The sequence below is a fragment of the Diadema antillarum genome, unplaced genomic scaffold, assembly GCF_040938485.1.
Source record: "Diadema antillarum isolate AM-2024a unplaced genomic scaffold, OU_Dant_1.0 seq00001985_RagTag, whole genome shotgun sequence".
Lineage (NCBI taxonomy): Eukaryota > Metazoa > Echinodermata > Echinoidea > Diadematoida > Diadematidae > Diadema > Diadema antillarum.
Window position 1 is genome coordinate 119,066 of NW_027272643.1, and position 21,735 is coordinate 140,800.

Consider the following 21,735-nt stretch of genomic DNA (forward strand, 5'->3'; position numbering starts at 1 on the left):
TCCAGACACATACAATATTTTCCTGTATAGCACTCTGTCTCAGGCTCAGCCTCAGGCAATAGGTTTTAACCCCCCCCCCCCCACTACCAAGTGAACATGTGTTAATTTTTCTATGCACATCACTGTGATGCGCACAGAAAAACGCCATCACGTATCTAGACCCATTTATGATGCAGTGCGCGGCGCAAGCATGTAGCACTGATGACGGTGCGCGGTATTGCATCGGATGCATGCAGTGCGCGCGCGTATTGTATTGATGCAGTGTACATATATTGCACATTACATACACGCCGGCCTAGCGCTATTTATTCGCCTATCGACAAGCGTATGTTCCCCGGGACCCTTGCTCGATCATCAACCGGCTCATCAACTTTGTGATTAATCATGGAAATTCACGTCCCCAAAAAACGATTAAATAACATTGTGTCCAAATATCATCTTCAATGCTCTGAAAGCATTCAAATTACAATGATTTAAGTGGAAGGATTGAAACTAACCAAAACGCATTTTTGCCCCCCCCCAAAAAGCCCCCCCCCCAAAAAAAAAATAATGATAATAATAAAAATAAATGAATAAACAAAGAAAATAAAATAAATATGTATATATATATGAATAAAAGGGAAAAAATATGGCTACAAACGGCAGCTTTTGGACTGTAAAATGTCAAAATTTTCAAGCTCGCTCGCTCGCATCCAGCAGTTGAGCCCGGTGCGCCTCCCCCTTAATTTCTAAAGCGAAAAACATAGCTACAACGGCAGTTGTTGGACTCTAGAATGTCAAAATTTTCAAGCTCGCTCGCATTGAATCGTTATGCCATTCTCCTAATGTTGCTGACAGTAATTGCCAGTAGTTGCGCCCGATGCCCCCACCCCTTAATTTCCAAAGCGAAAGATAAAATATAGCTACAAACGGGAGTTTTGGGACTGTAAAATGTCAAAATTTTCAAGCTTGCTCGCTTCGCTCGCTTGCATTGAATCGTTATGCCACTCTCTTAACGTTGCTGCCAGTAATTGCCAGCAGTTGCACCCGATGCCCCCCCTTAATTTCCAAAGTGAAAGGTATAGTTACAAACGGGAGTTTTTGGACTGTAACATGTCAAAATTTTCAAGCTCGCTCGCTTCGCTCGCTGGCATTGAATCGTTATGCCACTCTCCTAATGTTGCTGCCAGTAATTGCCAGCAGTTGCGCCCGATGCCCCCCCCCCCTTAATTTCCAAAGCGAAAGGTATAGTTACAAATGGGAGTTTTGGGACTGTAAAATGTCAAAATTTTCAAGCTCGCTCGCTTCGCTCGCTCTCGCTCGCTTCGCTCGCTCGCATTGAATCGTTATGCCACTCTCCTAATGTTGCTGCCAGTAATTGCCAGCAGTTGCGCCCGATGCCCCCCCCCCATAATTTCCAAAGCGAAAGGTATAGTTACAAACGGGAGTTTTTGGACTGTAAAATGTCAAAATTTTCAAGCTCGCTCGCTTCGCTCGCTCGCAGTGAATCGTTATGCCACTCTCTTAACGTTGCTGCCAGTAATTGCCAGCAGTTGCACCCGATGCCCCCCCCCCTTAATTTCCAAAGCGAAAGGTATAGTTACAAACGGGAGTTTTGGGACTGTAACATGTCAAAATTTTCAAGCTCGCTCGCTTCACTCGCTCGCATTGAATCGTTATGCCACTCTCCTAATGTTGCTGCCAGTAATTGCCAGCAGTTGCGCCCGATGCCCCCCCCCCCTTAATTTCCAAAGCGAAAGGTATAGTTACAAACGGGAGTTTTGGGACTGTAACATGTCAAAATTTTCAAGCTCGTCGCTCGCTCGCAGTGAATCGTTATGCCACTCTCTTAACGTTGCTGCCAGTAATTGCCAGCAGTTGCACCCGATGCCCCCCCCTTAATTTCCAAAGCGAAAGGTAAAGTTACAAACGGGAGTTTTTGGACTGTAACATGTCAAAATTTTCAAGCTCACTCGCTTCGCTCGCTCGCATTGAATCGTTATGCCACTCTCCTAATGTTGCTGCCAGTAATTGCCAGCAGTTGCGCCCGATGCCCCCCCCCATAATTTCCAAAGCGAAAGGTATAGTTACAAACGGGAGTTTTTGGACTGTAAAATGTCAAAATTTTCAAGCTCGCTCGCTTCGCTCGCTCGCAGTGAATCGTTATGCCACTCTCTTAACGTTGCTGCCAGTAATTGCCAGCAGTTGCACCCGATGCCCCCCCCTTAATTTCCAAAGCGAAAGGTATAGTTACAAACGGGAGTTTTGGGACTGTAACATGTCAAAATTTTCAAGCTCGCTCGCTTCGCTCGCTCGCATTGAATCGTTATGCCACTCTCCTAATGTTGCTGCCAGTAATTGCCAGCAGTTGCGCCCGATGCCCCCCCCCCTTAATTTCCAAAGCGAAAGGTATAGTTACAAACGGGAGTTTTGGGACTGTAACATGTCAAAATTTTCAAGCTCGCTCACTTCGCTCGCTCGCATTGAATCGTTATGCCACTCTCTTAACGTTGCTGCCAGTAATTGCCAGCAGTTGCACCCGATGCCCCCCCCCTTAATTTCCAAAGCGAAAGATATAGCTACAAACGGGAGTTTTTGGACTGTTACATGTCAAAATTTTCAAGCTCGCTCGCTTCGCTCGCTCGCATTGAATCGTTATGCCACTCTCCTAACGTTACTGCCAGTAATTGCCAGCAGTTGCGCCCGATCCCCCCCCCCACCTTATAATTTCCAAAGCGAAAGATATAGCTACAAACGGGAGTTTTTGGACTGTAAAATGTCAAAATTCTCAAGTTAGTAGATGCCAGGAAAACATCACTTACGGGGTTCAAATAGCTAAAAAAAAAAAAAAAAAAAAATCGGCGCGACGCCACGCGGCTCCACGCGGCTCACAGACATCGCCATGTGGACGATGCTCTGCATCGCCATTGGGACATCACAAACCCAGGGACCGCGGAGCCAGGGTCGGCAAAAAAGACAAAAAATAGAGCATGCAAGTATGCTTAAAATCGCAAGCTGGCAACCCTAAAAATGAAAAATCTCCCTACTGTGGGAGGGGGGATACCCCCCTCCCACACCCTCCCCCCCTCGCTCGCTTGGCTCGCTCGGGCTTGGTCGCTACGCTCCCTCGCAATACCCAGCTCAGCCCCTCAAACCCCCACCTTGGAAAAAAGCTAGATCCGCCCCTGTAATGACAAGAATACAGCTTCCTGATTGGCTGTTTGCTGTGGGAAGTTCGAAGTCATCCCAGCATGAGTTGTCATCCTAACATCTTTTATGAAATGGGGCCCTGGTAGTGAAAAGATGATGAGGCTTTTTATATTCAAGCATATCGTGTAAATCATACCCAGAAAAATAGCCTATCTTGTAATTACATTTACTTTGATAGTCAACATTTAATTTTGTTTTATGTACATACAGAGCTGCAGGTGGGAAGAATGAGATGATTACCTAATCACTATAATTATTCAAAAACATGATCTAGAAACTATTTTCCCCCTAACGTGACATCAAATCCAGTGACACCATGAATCACACCTTCTCAGGCTGTTCAAAAAAAAATCCAAACTTTGGAAAACATTTTAAGACACTACAGGAGTTTCAGATTTATCAGGACCTATGGCGTTGTATTTTATGACATATAATCACAAATCAACTCTGGTTGAGTGTTGGTATGACATTTCGAATATAGGCACCAAGCTTCTAGCTTCTGTAGCTTCTGTCCAAAGCACAGAAATCTACACGCGTGCCTGTGCAGGCATGTGCTCTGCACGCACGTGGCATGAAACCATAGAAGCGCAATGACGTAATGCATGCACTGAATGCAAGTGCTGTCCAATGAGAGAGCTTACTCTTGAGATTGCACGGTTTCAAGCTGACCAGCACTGACATCGATGTACATTTTACTGGTTCCTGACCGGATTAAGCAACAAATTGTCAAGATATTTACATGGATACAAAGATTAAGAGATGGGCTACCAAATAATAATGCATTTTCATTGAGACGCAAGGTGAATTTGGTATTCTTTTGACGTCTTGAACGTGTACTACACGAATTACTTTTTTCATAATTTTTCAAGCTCAAATTACGCTATGATATTTTTCATTTACAATAATTTGAGTAACATGTGACGATAGCTTACATATTTTCCTTGGATTTGATACCAAATTTGTGAATATAAGGTGTATTTTTGTTGCCGAAAGCCCAAGGACAAAATCCCCTTCTGCAGTTCATTACGTATGGAAGCCTAGAGCGGGCTTGCGTACGAGTTGAATAAATACGAGCGAATTATCGGGTGCTGCGGTCTGACTGTGAAGTTCATACTTTGGGGTCATTATTCAAAGAAGAGTAGATTTTTTACTCAATTGAGGCTTGGAGTTACAGTTTACCTTTGATGTGCCTCTAGGCAGTTACATACAATTTATGCAGCTTAACTTATGTTTAAGCATTTTCATCAGCATTCAGTGACCCAATATACATCCTTAACCATAACATGAGTGTAAGTTAGCAAGTTTACTCAGGTATACATTTTAGCAATGTGCCTCAGTCCAAGAGAAATGCCATGGTGACACATTGGGGATTAAAGGGGATTAGGAAATCTTTATTTATTGACAACATAGATTCCAGACATCTGTGCCAGTCAGCAAAGAAAGTTAATGCGTGTGCTTGTTGGTGAACAAAGCATGGTAAAAATTCACATTCAATCTTGGCAGTCTGACCAAGCAATATTCTCTTGCCTGGTCTTGTTGCTTTGAATTTATGAAATACAGTAAGAAATCTGTTTCTTCTTTTAGAATGCAGATTGAAGAAAAATCCCTTTGGCCACATGATGCCAATTTTTTATTGTTGTTGTTGTTGTGGATTTCATGTGCTGACACTGTGCATACAACATTTGTCAGAATATGAAGCTTGCCAAATATCGTATGACATTTTTTTCTTTTCATTTCATTTTATTATTTTTATGAGGGAGCTGCTCGCTGCAATGTGAAATGTTGTGCTTGATAATTGACTCTAAATCAGATTTTGTTGCACTTCCTGCCTTGTTTGAAACTGCGGTATCGAGCTCTTCCCCCCTGCATCATTTGCCTTGTCTGACGTGGATTAGTGTGAAATCCCGTTCGTCTCAGATATAAATCTCTCGGGGGAAAAGGTCACAGCTGATATTTTATCTTAATTCCTGACTCGCATTTATAGAGTCATTAAAGCAATTTTTGATGCTGCCGTTGAATTATGAGTGTGTAAATGATACTGGTGGGGCATGTTATCGGGAAGTGCAAAATCTGAGAGAGTAGGCTATCAAAGAAATTGTGAGGAAACTTAAGTGGGAGATATCCAGAACTTCAAACATTACATTAGATTGAAAGCCCGGTAAGCTAGTGCGGATACAATGTATTTGATGTATTCTGAGATAGTCAGTTGAGAATGAGTGAGGGAAGACACGTAGTTCTGAATGTCATCTGGAGATTATCTTATATGTAGTAGCTGCAATCTGCCCACTATTTCAGGCATGTTACCAGAAAGAATGCAATCCCAATTGTAATGGTAGAAATCGTATTTGATCTGATATACAGGGCTGTAGACAATGATGGAAAACAAAACTTTTTTGATGAAATGATAGCTTCATTCTCAGCTTCAGGCACTTTTTTACATTGCATGCCCAAAATAGCTAGGTGAAGATATCTTTTGCTTGAAAAGCTGTGAATCATTTTAGCATCACATGTAATGAAAATATTAAAGTTTCTGTAACAAAAGCAGACCTGCTGAAATCAAGAGGAACTTTCCCCCTCATCTTACAGCCTAGGGTGTGTCAGTGACTGTTGACAATGTTGAATTCATATTACATTTCATTTCTACTTGAGTGTAATTTTGTTATACATGTATGTTTGAACAGATACAACCTTGCACATTTGATTGAATTTGATTATCCTATCTCTCTGCCACTGTACAGGGGATGGTATTGATCCTGCAGAGATAGGTGCTAAGCATGAAGACCGCTACTACAACAACAAAGCCTTCCAGGTAAGCAACAGTTCCCCCCACCTCCCATGAATGAAGGAGAATTAGCGTTGAAAATAAACTGTTTGAAAGTCATTACCGAAATGCCAATCTCTTGAAGAACATACACTTGTGTTTGATAAAGAAAATCAACAGCAAACAATTTCAGTCCTTGCATGCCAGTAATAATTTGGCTTCCTGTTGGCACCTCAAAACAGCTTACACTTGTACCTCGGTCACGAGACCGTAGTATGGGTTGGGCTAAGAGCCTGGGATCAGGGCGACACATACAAATGTACACCACAGTATCAAGAGTCTTGTTCAGGGTTTTTTCCTATTTCTAGTTGCACCTACAGGTGTATGATATAGTCTTTGTATTTCTGTAATAGCGTGTTCCATTAGAGTTGTGTAGGTATGGTGCTCAAACAAGCAATCAGCAAACTTGTACAATCAACAGACTTGTACAATGATTTAAGCATCTAATCATGGACATTTTAGTGCAGTATCAGAAAGTGAAACTGCAGTGTAAGAATTTATTCTATTGTGATGATGTTGATTATGAAAGAGATAAACAATCGTATATTGTTAAGATAATAACTTACAAGGATTGCTCTCACCACTCACAAATGATCACAGTGAAGTAATGAAAATGATGTGATAGTGATGACCATGATGACTTTTGGAATTCTCATATCAAATATTACAGGATTTGACACTAACTTTTTTTTTTTCTAGACTGATGGCCCACTTGGGTCACTAAAATCTTTGAATTTCAAATTTTAATGGCCTGAGAGAGAAATGCAGTGGCCCCAAATAAAAGGAAAGTAAAAATTCATTTTGAATTCTAGTTGCCCCATTGGACCACTAAAAGATAACATTTTTAGTTTGAGCCCCTGCTAATGTTGAGCCCTGCATTAATGTAGATATCTTTGTTTACTAAAAGAAAGACTGACATGACTGCAATGATAAGAAAAAGAAAAACACATTAATTACCTCCGCCAAGGGGGGAGGTTATGTTTTCGTTACCGTTTGTTTATTAGTTAGTTTGTCTGTGTGCAAAATAACTCAAAAAGTACCGGTAGTTGACGGATTGGGATGAAACTTGCAGGAAAGGTTGAGAATGACACAAGTGACAAACAATTAACTTTTGGTAGTGATCCGAGAATTTTGGGGGTATTTTTGAAGGATTTTTGATATTTTGGCAGGTAGGGTCAGTGAACGTGGGAGTTCAGGCTGCGCTTATTTGAGGTTTGCATGCGCGCACTAAAAGTGCGTGCTTTAGTTTCTGCTAGCGCTCGGGCGAGGGGTACCGTGCAGCTGAGGGTTTATGACGTAACAAAGGCTTCTATTTGGGAAATCGGGCGACTCTCAGCACACAATGCTATAAGTACATGTACGTATGGGTGGAAATCACTTATATCTCTATAAGAACAAGATCAGTGGTGGAAATGAGCTGCATACTTGGTGGAGGTCTGCGCTCTCAGAGTGCTTCTCTAGTTATACCCCCGCCAAACGAAGTTTGAAGGGGGTATATAGGAATCAGCGGACGGTCGGTCGGGCGGTCGGTCGGGCGGTCGGGCGGTCGGTCGGGCAGTCGGGCGGTCGGGCGGTCGGTCGGGCGGTCGGTCCGTTGCAAATCTTGCGTCGCGAACTACTTCCTCAGTTTTCAACCGATTCCCATAAAACTTGGCACAGATGTGTGCCTTGGGTTGTAGATGTGCAAGACGTATTTTTTGACAGTACCCAAAAGTACGTTGCCATGGTAACGGCATATTATGGGCAAAAATGGGTACAAATCTTGCGTCGTGAACTACTTCCTCAGTTTTCAACCGATTCCCATAAAACTTGGCACAGATGTGTGCCTTGGGTTGTAGATGTGCAAGACATATTTTTTGACAGTACCCAAAAGTACGTTGCCATGGTAACAGCATATTATGGGCAAAAATGGGTACAAATCTTGCGTCGCGAACTTCTTCCTCAGTTTTCAACCGATTCCCATAAAACTTGGCACAGATGTGTGCCTTGGGTTGTAGATGTGCAAGACGTATTTTTTGACAGTACCCAAAAGTACGTTGCCATGGTAACGGCATATTATGGGCAAAAATGGGTACAAATCTTGCGTCGCGAACTCCTCCCACAGTTTTCGATCAATTTTTGTGCAATTAGGTCCAGATGTTCATCTGAATATGTTAATGTACAAGACACATATTTCCGCAGTGGCAAAAAGTGCGTTGCCATGGTAACGGCATGTTATTGGTAAAATATAGGGCAAAATGCTTCATGGCAAAACTGCTTCATCAGTGTTCTTCCAATTCTCATGGAATTCATATTGAATGTTTGTCTTAGGATATAGGTCAGCATGACACATTTCTTGACAGTAACAACAAGTATGTTGCCATGGTAACAGCTCACATATTATGAGCCAAAATGATGGAAAATTTTGTGTTGCAAACTACTTCCTCAGTTTTTGCCCAATTTCCATGAAACTTGGTACAGACGTGTGCCTTTGGTTGTAGATGTGCAAGACGCATTTTTCGACAGTACCCGAAAGTACGTTGCCATGGGAACGGCATATTAATGGCAGAAGATCAAGGAAAGATCTTGTGGATTTAACTACTTCCTCAGTTTTTTGACCAAAGCTTATTAAATGTTGTTTTGACCAAAGCTTATGAAATGTTGTTTGACGGGGGTATAACCAGTCGCTGTAGCGACATTTCTAGTTTTATTTGATTTCCATTGATTTCTCATGATATTACAAAATGAGTAGCATGCAGTATTATATTTAAGTACATGTGAGCAGATGGGATGGAGAAACCCTTTAATTTTCCCCTCACTTTTAACCCGTTCTATACGGGAACCTGGTAGCCTTTGTATTAAGTCTATGGGGATTTCAGAATTCAGTACAGAATGGGTTAATACCGCACCCTGCCTTCTTTGTGTTTCAGAGTGGTAACATAGGAGATGTCGGTGACCCCCAGCAGCAAGAAGCCGCAGTCAAGATCCAGTCAGCGGTCAGAGGACACCAATCCAGGGAGGCGTTAGAGGCGGAGACCAAACCCTCACCGGAAGATGCCGCCGTCAAAATCCAGGCCGTGTACCGGGGGTATGAGGCTCGCAAGCGTGTTCATGCATTGAAGTGCGTCTAACACACGTTTTCTGGTTTGAAGTTCTCCTTTAATACCTGCTCGTACATTGATTGCCGAAAGTATCCTGTGGCACAAAACTCTAAATATGATCGCATGCCCAAATCATATTTTCATTATCATTATAATCATCTTTACTTTTATAGACCACTCAAAATTCATTATCGAGGCCAATTGTTTTATTGCTTTGACCAGTCGACAAGTGATCATAAGAATTTTGTGTCGCAGGGGGCTGTTTAAAGATATTTTCAGGACATACTTTTGAAGTGATGTTTTCATTGGTTGTAAAATGACATGGGTTTACCATTATGAAAATGTAAGCAGTAAAGATATTCAAGTTATATGCCAATATTACAGGTTTCTTATCTTCTCCCAGCGTCATATGCATAAGAGGAAATGTTATTAACCTTATGAAGAACTGTAAGTACTGCAGGGATTGTTTTATGTTATTCATTCACCGTAGGCCCAATCAATAGTCACAAGTAAAATCAGAAGGTAAATGGTGAATATAAAAGCTGAAATTAATCAGGAAGCTCGAATCAGGCACGTCAGTTAAAGCAGAGAGGACTGGGTGTTGATATGACAACAAGTTTGCAGTCAAGGCTGAGTAGATGAACATTGTAAAGTGCAGTACGCGTACATGCCTTTAGCAGCTTGTTTGCATTGAAGCATTTATGCCTTTCCTGCATGGTGTTGATGTGTCGCCTTTAAGCCATAGTTATAGTTTGCATTTGAAGTTTAGTTTGCTTTGAAGTTCAATTTGCTTTAAAGGTCGGTTTGCTTTAAAGTTCAGTTTGCTTTAAAGTTCAGTTTACTGATGTTTGGCTCAGCACAATTGTTTTGATGTTGCTTGCTCAAAGTTTGCATGCACCTTAGTATTCAGTAGCATCCATCTTACCTCCCCCTCCCTTCCCCCTCTCCTCCCCTGTCCCTCTCTATCCCTCCCCCTCCCCTTCCCCTCTCCCCCTCCTCTCTCCTCTCCTCTCCTTCCTCTTCCCTCCCTTCCCTATCTCCTTCCCCTCCCTTTCCCCTCCCTTCCCCTCCCTTCCCTTCCCTATCCCCTCCTCCTCCCTTCCCCTCCCCTCCCTTCCCCTCCCTTCCTTCCCCTCCCTTCCCTATCTCCTTCCCCTCCCTTCTCCCTCCCTTTCCCCTCCCTTCCCCTCCCCTCCCCTCCCCTCACTTCCCTATCACCTCCCCCTCCCTTCCCCTCCCTTTCCCCTCCCCTCCCCTCCCCTCCCCTCCCTCCCCTCCTCTCCCTTGCCCCCTCCCTCTTTCCTGCCCTCTCCTTCCCCTTGCTTTGGTTGACTGACACTCTGTTGCATTTGCACTGTAGAGGTTTGGTGTTCTCACTTTTGAGCACAGGTTTTGGGGGAGAACATGTGACACTAAGTCTACAGACCACAGAAGATATATGCGTGGGCAGGTTTCCCTCTACAGCATCACAATGTGGAGCAGGGAAAAGCCATTTAATGCTCTATGGGGGCATTGCCTCAACATCACTGAGGACATGACCTGAATAATTCCACAGTTGCCACAACAAATCCATATCAATTTCCTGTAAAGTCACTCCCTTAAAGTTGCTGGAAGTGGTGCTACATGTACCTTGATCTAAGACCCCCCTCCCCCCCCCCCAAAAAAAAAAGAAAAAAAAAAAGATAAATACAGGATTTTCCAAAGATATTCGAAGATGCCACAGGGGAATAATGAAAAGTTGACTGACCACCATGTTTAAACAATATTGATGGCATTTATAGAAAGGCAAAACAACAGAAAAAATTGCTTGCATGACAGTATGAGAATCAAGCCATTTTAAATGTTTTTGTTTGGCTTTACTAAAGCTTTATGAAGAGGCAAATGTACAAAAACCCACCTGTATTATTCCTTGTCAGTTTTTGCAATCAGTGATGCTTTTTTGAACAGAGTACACTGCATCCATTGAAAACAATGCTAAACCTATCTTATCTGTGAATTGATCCTAATTGCTCATGTCTTTGAACTATTGAACCACATGAACTGTTTGAAAACAAACAATACATGTGCTTTATGTTTTTTTATACTCCTCCCCCTCCTCATCCATGACCTCAGGGAGAGTCAAGCAGAAGGTGCAGTGGAGGCCGAAGGGGCAGCACAGCCGCCCTCGGAGCCGCAGGAGGAAGAAGAAATCGATATTGACCTCACCGACCCAGAGGTGGAAAAGGCAGCGGTCAAGATTCAGTCCACATTCAAAGGCTTCAAGACGAGAAAAGACATGTCAGTGAAGAGTGCCAGTACCACACAAGTGAGTGATTTGTGATGAAGTGACAATACAACAGGAATTACTTCACCCTGTCCTGAGTGAAATGTCTGCATTTTGTGAACAAGTCTGAATGTCAACCCATTGACTGTCTTTGAAAATGTTGCAAAAAAGGGTCAAATTTTGTTAAAATGTTTGTGTTACTATGCAGGGCTTGGCACTATTATTTTTCTCTAGTTGCCTGTTCGGGCCACTGAAATCTTTGCATTTGAAATTTGGGTGACCTGAAAAAGAAATGTAGCTTGAAGCAAAAGGAAATAGAGGGTTTGATATTTTTCAGGGAAAGGGTATTTTATCAGCTCTCCTAGAAAAGTTAATCCAAATTGTGCAATGAAACAGGAGAACTGTAGGTATTGGCAAAACAAATAATGTAACTTTAACATGTTGCATCATAAGCCAAGCTCTCTTTTCTCCTCATTTAAAAAAATGCCTCCTTGGTAACTGCCACTTCCCCCCCCCCCCAAAAAAAAAAAAAAAAAAAAAATGGAGCAAGAGTAAGGCAGCATTTGGATCAATACTTTGCATTCAAAATGCCCTGTGTGTGTTCTTTTGGAGGTGCTTTGAGTTAGATGGTAATTCATGGCATTGTCATTTGAATCGCTTCCTCTCGTGTCCAGGCATCAGAACCTGCAGAACCGAGCCAAGCTGGGGAAGGTGGTGCAGAAGCTGCAGCGCAAGAAACAACGACAAAGCCAGAAGACACATCACAGGAGGCACCAGCAGCGGCGCCAGCAGAGGCATCGGAGTCGCAGGCCAAGGATGGCGAGGAGGAGGAGGTCGACATCGATCTGGAAGATCCCGAGGTCGAGAAGGCTGCCATCAAGATCCAGGCGGGCTTCAAGGGCATGATGGCACGGAAGAGTGCGAAGGACAAGACGGAAGAAGGTGGAGAGACACCGGCAGCTCCTGCTGAGTCCGGCGAGGCCGCAGCACCGGAGGCCGAGGCAGCCCAGGAGACGGAGGCAAAACCAGCCGAGGCTGAGACCACGGAAGCAGCTGAGGTATGTGGAAGCCCAACTGCTTTTTGCTTCAAAGACGCATGTCCTATGCAGAGATGCTGACTGTTACCTTTAGCAGTATTTTTGTACTCTTTCTTGCCAAGACCTACTGTAGATTTCATGAAAAATACTTTGTTTCCTAAATTGTAATACTGCACATGTCTGTTGCAGAAAAGGTGAAAATACTGTTCTTCCACAAAAGTATGCCTTTTCAGCTCTTAGAATATTGCACTGCCATGTTGTACTCCTATGTTGTGAGTCAGAAAGTGGCTTTCCAAAACCAAAGAGTATTAAGATCAGACAACAGAATACCCCCATATATTTCGCACACATGATATTTTGACAGGGGTTAGATTCATGCCCATGATTTTTTTTTTCAATTTTTTTTTTAATCATGGCTACTACTATAACACTTAATAATCACTGCCTGTCTACGTCGATGTAGGACAACTTGTCAATCAGTTGCAAGGGGTTAGATTTGCAATGGAGAAATCCACGGTGACGGAATGAACAGTATGTAGTATCCCTCGCAAAAGTAACAAGTCTGGGCAGCAAATGTGGACAGCTGAATGATGGGTAAATGAGCTCATCTCAATGGTCCTACCTTTGGTTCTGTTTCAGGCCCCCAAGGCAGAGGAGGCTCAGGCAGAGGAGGCCGCCCCAGCTGCTGAAGAGACCAAGAAAGCCGAGGATGAGGAGGTCGTCGACATCGACTTAGATGACCCCGACGTGAAGGATGCTGCCGTCAAGATTCAAGCTGGTTTCAAGGTGAGCATTATGATGTGAACTTTCATGCAACCATTGCTTAACCAATTTCCCAGTGGAAAGCCAGAATTCCAGCCAAGACTGTGTTGTTTTCAGAATTATCTAAGCAATGGATTAATGGTTATAAGCATGATTTGCAGATACTATTAATAAAAGGGCACATGACAATATAGATTGATAACAGAGTGGTTTCAATGTACAATATCAAAGCATTGAATTCATTGAATTAACAGCAACGACATCTGATGGCTACAAAAAGATTTGGCCTTGTTTAAGCAGCATAATGCACACTTTCAGATGTCTCTACCAACCCAACCAAAAGTGAGACAGCTAATGAGAAAGAAAGAAGGAAAAAATCCCAAACAGATCACACCGTCACTTCATTCCACTTCAAAAGGTATTGATTCTATTAATGGCTAGTAAGCTTCCTGCTTAAATAGTTCTTGGGGAAAAGCAGTGGATCCTGCTGCAGAACACCTGCAATGCAAATGTAATCAAGTTGTAACGAAGATATCAGAATGACAGTTTAAAAAGCTGCTTACCTGGGTTATCCAGGGATTTTCCTGTAAACTTACTGTGGTTTGCATCATTTTTTTTTTTTCCTCAGGGAATGATGGCTAGAAAACAAATGAAGGAGAGCAAGTCAGAGGCAGGGTCTGTTGGCGGAGAGCAGGCAGCGCCCGCTGGTGACGCCACCCCAGCTCCCGGCGAAGCACCCACCGGAGAGGCAGAGGCCCCAGCTGCAGCAGCAGAAGAGACAAAGGCAGAAGAAGAAACGCCGCAGGCTGAGGGAGAGGCACCGAAGGAAGCTGAGGCGGAACCAGCGGCGCCCGCTGCAGAGGCAGAGGCAGAGCCAGCCGCCCAGCAGGCTGAGGCTGACGCCCCACCGGCGGAGGGCTCGGACCAGACGCCAGCTGAGGAAGCCCCCAAGGCCGACGGGGATGCACCGACTGGTGAGGGAGAGGCACCGGCAGAAGAAGCACCAAAAGAAGATGCACCACAGGAGGAGGCACCAAAGGAAGAAGCACCTAAGGCAGAGGAGCAGGCAGCAGAACAAACAGCAGAAGACACACAAGGACAAGTAAGCTAGACACTCGCAGTGTTCAAGTTCTTTTCCCTTGTCCATGGTGTGGAATGCATGATATCTGTATACCCCATTCTAAGATTCATGAAATCATACAATTTACTATGAAACAGTGTTAAAGTTCGCGCTCGTTGCCATACCAAATAACAACATATCATATGACCTTTACTGATCATGTGACCTTACTATAAAATTCTAAATAAAGCCACATTTGCAACAATTGCCTTATCACACTCCAATTGCAAGTACAGCACACTGATGTGCTCGTGATATGATGAAATAACAGAGGCATAGATGCATTTTCCACATACAGTGTGAAAGGCTATAATTTCTACATAAAGAATTGAACATCAGTAATACACAGTATTTGTGTACAAACTTTGTTGAGATTATTGTACACCTGCCATAACCTCACAAAAACATATATTTTTTGACATCTCTTGTGTGTGACACTGCACTTTGATAGAAAATTTTCATAACCAACAGAAACAGTTCAGCATAATGATTATGCTCCATGTTCAGATAATGTTTGGACTATGTTCCAAAATGCTACACTTTGTGATTGTCAGAATGCTAGGAACATTCATTCTATTCATAATTCACCCAATGAAATATTCACAACTCTCCCTACAGGAAGCTGCGCCGTAAAGATAAATATATTGTACACTGAAAGGTAGGACATTACTCTCATTAATTAATGTCTTCACAATTTGCTGTGTGCTTCACGGAGTAAACTCCATCACTACATCCCCTCTGACTCAATAATCTACTGTAAAAGTGGAAATTTTCGCGGTGTTAATAGAAATTTTCGCGCATTTCGCGCAACCAGAAACTAGCGCGAAAATAAATGCACGCGAATATTTTTGCTTGCAATATGTTCCAGTACCTAGGTACTAACCGTTAACGTTAACAAGTTAGTACTCCCTAGTTGACGTCTTGATTCCGCCGAATTAAAAACACGCGAAACTCTTCTAACCCCGCCGAGTGCAAAAAATTATTCGCGCGAAAATATCCACTTTTACAGTATTCTCTCACAGCATAATTCTCAGTCAAGCACATTATAATGACTGTAATATTGGATGCACTAACTTTCAGCTTCCCTCCTCACTAAACCTATTAATTCTGGAAAATCTTGCTCACTATTCGCTTATCTCCAGCATCTCCTGCTGTGAGGTATATGCACATATATGATTGGACAAAAAGGAATTCCTGTAATGCAAACAAAGAAAATTCCTTTGACTGTAAACTGAGTCCCTATCTCTTACTTATCAACATGCATCATGTGTGTATCATCACTGTAATCATAACCAAATGCCATAAAATATGTTTCATAACAAACCAGAAATTTCATCTCCTTTGTGTTTTGAAGGAACTTTTCTAAGTTGTACAATTAGCTATAAATCTGGGTGTTTCAATTACAATCTGAATTCTGACTGACACACAACTACCTTTTTTTTTCAAGAGACTAGTAATTCAATAGTACTTAAATTTTTATTTAGATAAATATGTGCACTCAAAAACATTCACAAACTGTAACTTTGGTCATGCCATTGACTTTACAAATGAAATCCAAGTTAACCAAAAGCTTTACACATCATTAAGTCATTCAGCATTATATATTTTGCTTTAGACTTTGCATTCTTCTGCTATCTTTTCATGGTAATTCAAAATAGGTCAACCAGTGCAGTGCATGTTAATATTAAAATTATCCACGCAAACCTGGTTGTATGACTTTATACACTGAGCTGATTACTGCACAGTTTTGGCTAGCAAAGAGTATGAGAGCTATGGGGCAGTCCATGCTTGTAGTGTGTTTGTCCATCACTCTGTAGCCAGGGTAACAGGTGAGATTTTCTTTTTTTGTGGCAGCGCCCTCACTTGGTCAAACTAAGCACAGAAGGCATAGATAGGCACAGACGGTCCTGAGCTCAGAATAATCTTGTAATTCAGTCAGACATCATTGCATACATCCCTTCAGGATATTATGCAACTAAACTGCATCTGCAACACTGCACATCACATTATCAATCGTTAGATTCATATCACATTCATATTACATTTTGACATTTAGAAATACTGATACTGTGTGAAACAGACCACAGTCAACCCAGTTGTGTGGTGTTTGGGCAGAAAAAAAAAGTGTATTCTGCATGTGCCCTCATACAAATAAAATTTCAATCTGCAGAAGTATTTAGGAGCGGTTAATCTATATGGTAAAGCCATAATTGATTAATGAATAATTAAACATTGTCATACCATACACAATCTACACATGAATGCATTCAAGTCCCAGCTGTCATTTCACAAAATATATATTCATGTAGTTACCCTATTTTGCATTTTATCAATTATACCTTCAAACTGATTCTTTCAGTTTATTACTATGCAAGATTACACAATTGACTCTCTGGTGTACATGGTTTGCCCTCCACGTATTTTGTCATCCATGTAGTGTGTGCTCTCGTAGTGCAACTATACCTCATTTGTGTTATTTTAGTGATGATTGTCTAAGTCCACCTCTGCACATTTATGTTATCCTATTGACATGTGGATGCTTAATTCTTTTGTCATGATTAATGTCCTCAAGTATCTTCTTTTATCACTTCACCTAGATATGTCCTGTGTGTTATGTGTGACCCCAATCCTTTGTTGTTGCCATTCTCCGTTGTATGCCAATCTGTGCTCTCTGTATGCTGCTTGTCTGCACATCTTCTCAATGTATCCGTCTATTCTGTTCCCTCCTACTGTTGCACACTTTTTCTGTCAGCCTACTTTGTCTCCCAGCACTGTCTCTGCCCCAGAGGGTGCACCCTCGTCATCCCCGTCCCAAGCCCCCTCACGCTCGGCACAGGATGTAAATGCCCAATCGGATGCCAGATTACAGAGCGATGATTTGCACGCAGTGACAAGTGGTGCAAATGAAGAGACTCAGATTGAGGCACCAAGAGTCAGCTCTGCATCGGCATCACTTGAAAATAGCAAGGAAGCCCCACAGACTGGTCAAGAAGACCTTGAGCAAGCTGCAACCGATGATGCTATTTCAGCGAGTAAGGCAGATCTGGTCACACCCTCTGCCAGCAGGGTTTCGGAAAAAGATGGACAAGATGCAATAGCAGCAGAAGAGAATGTCACTACAGATGGCCAAGGAGTGACAGAGACCACAGATGTCCAGGAGAGCAGGAGCGCATCGGATCAAAGGGATATTGCAGATCCTGAAGAGGTTCCTGAAGAGGAGGGTGTCATGGATACTGATCAGCCTGTATCTGCAGAGCAGGAACTTGCAGATGTGGAAGGTGTCCAAGAAGATGCAAGCCCTGCAGATCAAGGAGTTACAAATGACGATGAAAGCAGTAGAGATCATGCAACAGAACAAGATGAGGGACATGTCAGGGATAATGAGAGTGGTACAGATCAAACTATCTCTGCAGATCAGGGAATGCCAGGTGTTGAAGTTGTCAAGGATAGTATGAGTGGTACAGAACAAATAATCCCTTCAGAACAAGGAATCCCAGATGTGGGGGGTGCCAAGGAAGAGGAAAGTGCTGCAGATCAACCCAAGTCCTCAAATCATGGAATCTCAGAGGAGGGAGTTGTCAATGATGAAGGTAGCTCTACAGACCAAACAAGATCCACAGAAGGAGGCAAGGAGGAAGAAAGTTGTACAGACCCCACAGTCACCACAGATGATCAAGACGGAAGTGGATGTCAAGTCGCTGAGAATGTTGCAAACCCTGAAGAGCAGACTGTCGCAACAGAAAGTGGAGAAGTCCCCTCGAAGGGTGAAGAAGTCACAATCAAAGCTGAAGATGATAGTGAAGAAATGGGCCAAGAGGCAGTTCAGCTCTCTGAGGATAACCAGAGTGGAGATGGCCCCAGCGATGATTACCCTTCGGCAGCGGATGAAGAGGTAAATCAGACTGCAGTCCAGGAGGAGAGAGATGCTGAAAAGAAGCCAAGTGCTGGTTCTGCTGGTGGCAGTGTCGTCGCATCCAAGCACAGCCTAGGGTCTGCTTCTGCCAAGAACGTTGAAGAAGGGGACTCCCTCATAAAGGGCGAAAGTAGATCAAGCCAAGTTGGCCCCATACAGGGTGTAGATGCAGGGATGGAGGGGCAGACAGGCAAGTCTGGTGGGGAGCCAGACCTGACAGGAAGCGGCTTGGAGTTGCAGAAGGAGGATGCTGCAATTGGAAATGTGAATGAAGAAGAGGTCACACCTGAGGAAGCAGTCTCCAATACAGCAAATGCATCCGAGAGAGAAGATGGCCTAACAGTCAGTGACCCCAAAGTTGAAGAGGCTGAAGTCGTGGCTGAAGTCCAGGACCACACAGGATCAAACATGGATCAGGAGGTGCCAACATCTGCACCAGGGGCAGAGACTGAGGAAGCTGCTGCTGATTTGGAGGATGCTCAGAGAACATCACAGGAAGGATCTGACAATCTCGGACAGGTTCAAGGAGATAGTGGAAGCCTGGACGAAAAGCAGGCGGAAAGTCAAGAGGGTGCCAAGCAGGATTTAGGATGTCAAAGTGCTGCAGAGTTAGTAACAAACAGCGTCCAAGATAAGGAAGAGAAATTGGAGGAGAATAATCATGAAAACAAAAATGAAGAGTCGGGAAAAGATGTTCAAGAAGTGGAAAACGTCGAGCAACAGAGTGAGGATTCGACTGCAGTTGTGGAGGCTGCAGGGAAAAACCAAGAGGTTATTTCTGGAACTGATTCAACAGCTGAAACGGGAGCATTTGCTGAAGTGGAGAGTCCAGCAGACAGCACAAAATATGCTGAAGGGAAGGAAGAGGCAGATGCAGAATCAGCAAGCCCAAGCTCATAGACACGTTTTTATATACAAAACTGTAAGTCTCTTGTAGAAGGTAGGACTTCTACTTTAGATTGCTGGATTTGATTTTTAATTTTGCTTTTTTGCTTTTGTTTTGGTTTTGCTTTGGTTATGAAGTTGATTTGCTTGTGTATTCAGTTCCACAACCAAAGCTAACGTTGGCAAATCATCTTGTTTTACATCTGTCAGTATTGGCAGCTTGATTCACAATGCATTTCTTCCTGAATCACTCTGGCTTTTTTTCTCTCTCTAATAAATCAAGTAACACAAATATGCTCAAGAGAATTTTATGATTCTGCAGAATCAAAAGCAACAGAAATTTCCATATATATGGGGGGGGGGGTGATAGAAACATGCACAACTAGACTAAAGATCATTACAAATGACTAGTGAATAAAGTAATAAAGTTTAATGTTCTTGCACATGACGAGACGTCTTGCATTGTGTAAATCGTTGTGTTCTGTGTTATTCTGCTCCATTGATTAATTCCTTTGAAATGTTGTTTGAGCTTGAATTGGTTTGTATGCTATGCTTCAGTCTAACTGCTCTGTTGTAATTTAATGTTTTCAATTGTTCTTTGCTTCTATCAAAAAGGAATAATTCCAGACCCTTCTTGATGAAGAGTCCTGTTAACTTGATACTTATCAAATCTAACCACCAACCACAATCAGCCAGTCAAGATACAGCATTTTAATCTTAAATGTGATTTCAAATATGATATTTTATGCTCTTAATGACTTTTCAGTAAGGCAAGCATGCATCCCTTTTTGCAGTCATGTGACTTGGGAAATCATTTGTGTCTTCATGCACCACTTTTAACATTAAACATTTCATGCATGTCTTGATTGACAGCTCATCGCTGTTAGGGCGACGAAACCTCGTATCTGAAAAATGTCAAATGTTCAGGAGAAAAACAAAAACAAAAAAATGTGGCAGCCAAAGCACCATAAGAAATGGGATTGTCTTTCCTTTGACATGTCGTGGTGTATTCATTTTGGGGCTAAGACAGCTAGGATATGGACTGGACATCACTTAGCCGATTCTCTGGCGATTACTCCCGCAATTTTTACCAAAATTTGATGTGAAAGGTTTTGTCACCCCAGTGAGGACGTGTTATTCCATTGTATCCTTCACCCAGTAAACTGAATGTTTCTTTCACACTGGTTTGCAGCACCATTTAACAACTAATCCATCCACTATTTTTGCTACTAATAACCATATATTTTCAGTAATAACACACAAACAAGTGAACATTATCTATATTCAGCTAATGGAATAAGATATGATGCTGTGGTTTTAAGTGAGTTTTCAACAAAATGAAACTAGTATTGTCAGTGTATCTATTCGTGTTTCCTGTATATTGATTCCCCAACTGCCCAAAGGGAAATATGTCGCAAGCTGCTAATGCTAGCCTGTTGATACAGGAATGACTTCCTGCCCCTTAAAAAGTCATGTTGAGGTCAGTCTCAACTCAGCATCAAGTCTAACTCTATTAGTGGAGTACAGGCATGAATATTTCATTTCAGTGGTACATGTGTTTCCTTGTTGTGTTTGCAACCACTTAAAGGGTGTGTACAGTTAAAATGCATTGATGGATGGTGAGAAAGAGAGAGAGATAGAGGGGGGGGGGGGGAGGCAGGGAGGAAGAGGAGCGAAAAGCAAGAGGATGTTATTCATTGTGGGAGCTATTTTCTTTGTTGAAAAGCACAGTGTACTCTTCTCTGCTGAGAGAAGCTAAGCTTCTGGAATGGCCTGAGATAAGGTGTACACATCATGCAACTTGAATAAGGTTTGAAAATGCGCTTTCCTGTTGCATGCACCATGCATTGCATTAAATGAGCAAGCAGAGACTATGATTCATACTGTAGACAGTCACTGTAGTCATTTGATTGATGACATTTCAAATGCAGTTAATGATCCTTTTATTTATTCATCCTTGTATTTAATGTTTTTTGTTTTTTGGGGCTTACTACAATTAATGTAGAATGTATCTTTGTTGTTTCTGATGGATTTCCATGATATTGTTCCATGCCGTATGATTGGTCAAAACTGACTACAGCTGTACTTACAATATTTTCCCCTTCAAAGGTTTTGTATGCGAGCGGTCTGTTCCGAGTTGCTTGCATCATTTGTTTCTTGTGTACTGTGTTTTGAATTTACTTTGTGACAATAGTAAAATGTGTCCCTTTAATGCCATATTTTCTAAACTGCTGATGTACGAAATGTGTCAGAATTCATCACGTACCATAGCTCTTCTGTGCAGTGACAGTGCTCAGGAATGTTGGATCATGTTGATAAATTGATCACATTATTGATCAATTAACCTATTGCTAAAGAGGGGACGTTAACCCTTGAAGCGTGCAGATGATGTCTGTAACAATTACAAATAATACAAATCAGGAGACCCTGTCTAGCTATCATAGCTGAACCAGGAATTGAAGGCCATGTATCCCTTTTGCAAATGTCCTAAATTTTTGCGTGGTAAAAAAAATGATGTGTCCCAACATCGTGTAAGAAGCCTTACAGTATTAATACATCTTGAAGTTTTTCAAAAAGAAATGAAAAACTAACCCCATGCCATTTGAGAATATGCTCCTCCATTTTTTTTTTTTTTTTTTAAACCGAGAGTAGTGGTGAAAATTTT

The 21,735-nt window shown here is 42.4% G+C and overlaps 1 protein-coding gene across 1 annotated transcript in view; it reads left to right on the forward strand.

Moving 5' to 3' along the window:
- The window catches only part of LOC139713492 (uncharacterized), a 61,146-nt gene that overhangs the window by 5,575 nt on the left and 33,836 nt on the right, over positions 1 to 21,735 (forward strand). The window contains exons 2-7 of the mRNA XM_071625219.1: positions 5,928 to 5,998; positions 8,920 to 9,110; positions 11,203 to 11,395; positions 12,028 to 12,411; positions 13,030 to 13,176; positions 13,781 to 14,254. Coding sequence (XP_071481320.1) covers positions 5,928 to 5,998; positions 8,920 to 9,110; positions 11,203 to 11,395; positions 12,028 to 12,411; positions 13,030 to 13,176; positions 13,781 to 14,254 — 1,460 coding nt within the window. The remainder of the gene's footprint in view (positions 1 to 5,927; positions 5,999 to 8,919; positions 9,111 to 11,202; positions 11,396 to 12,027; positions 12,412 to 13,029; positions 13,177 to 13,780; positions 14,255 to 21,735) is intronic.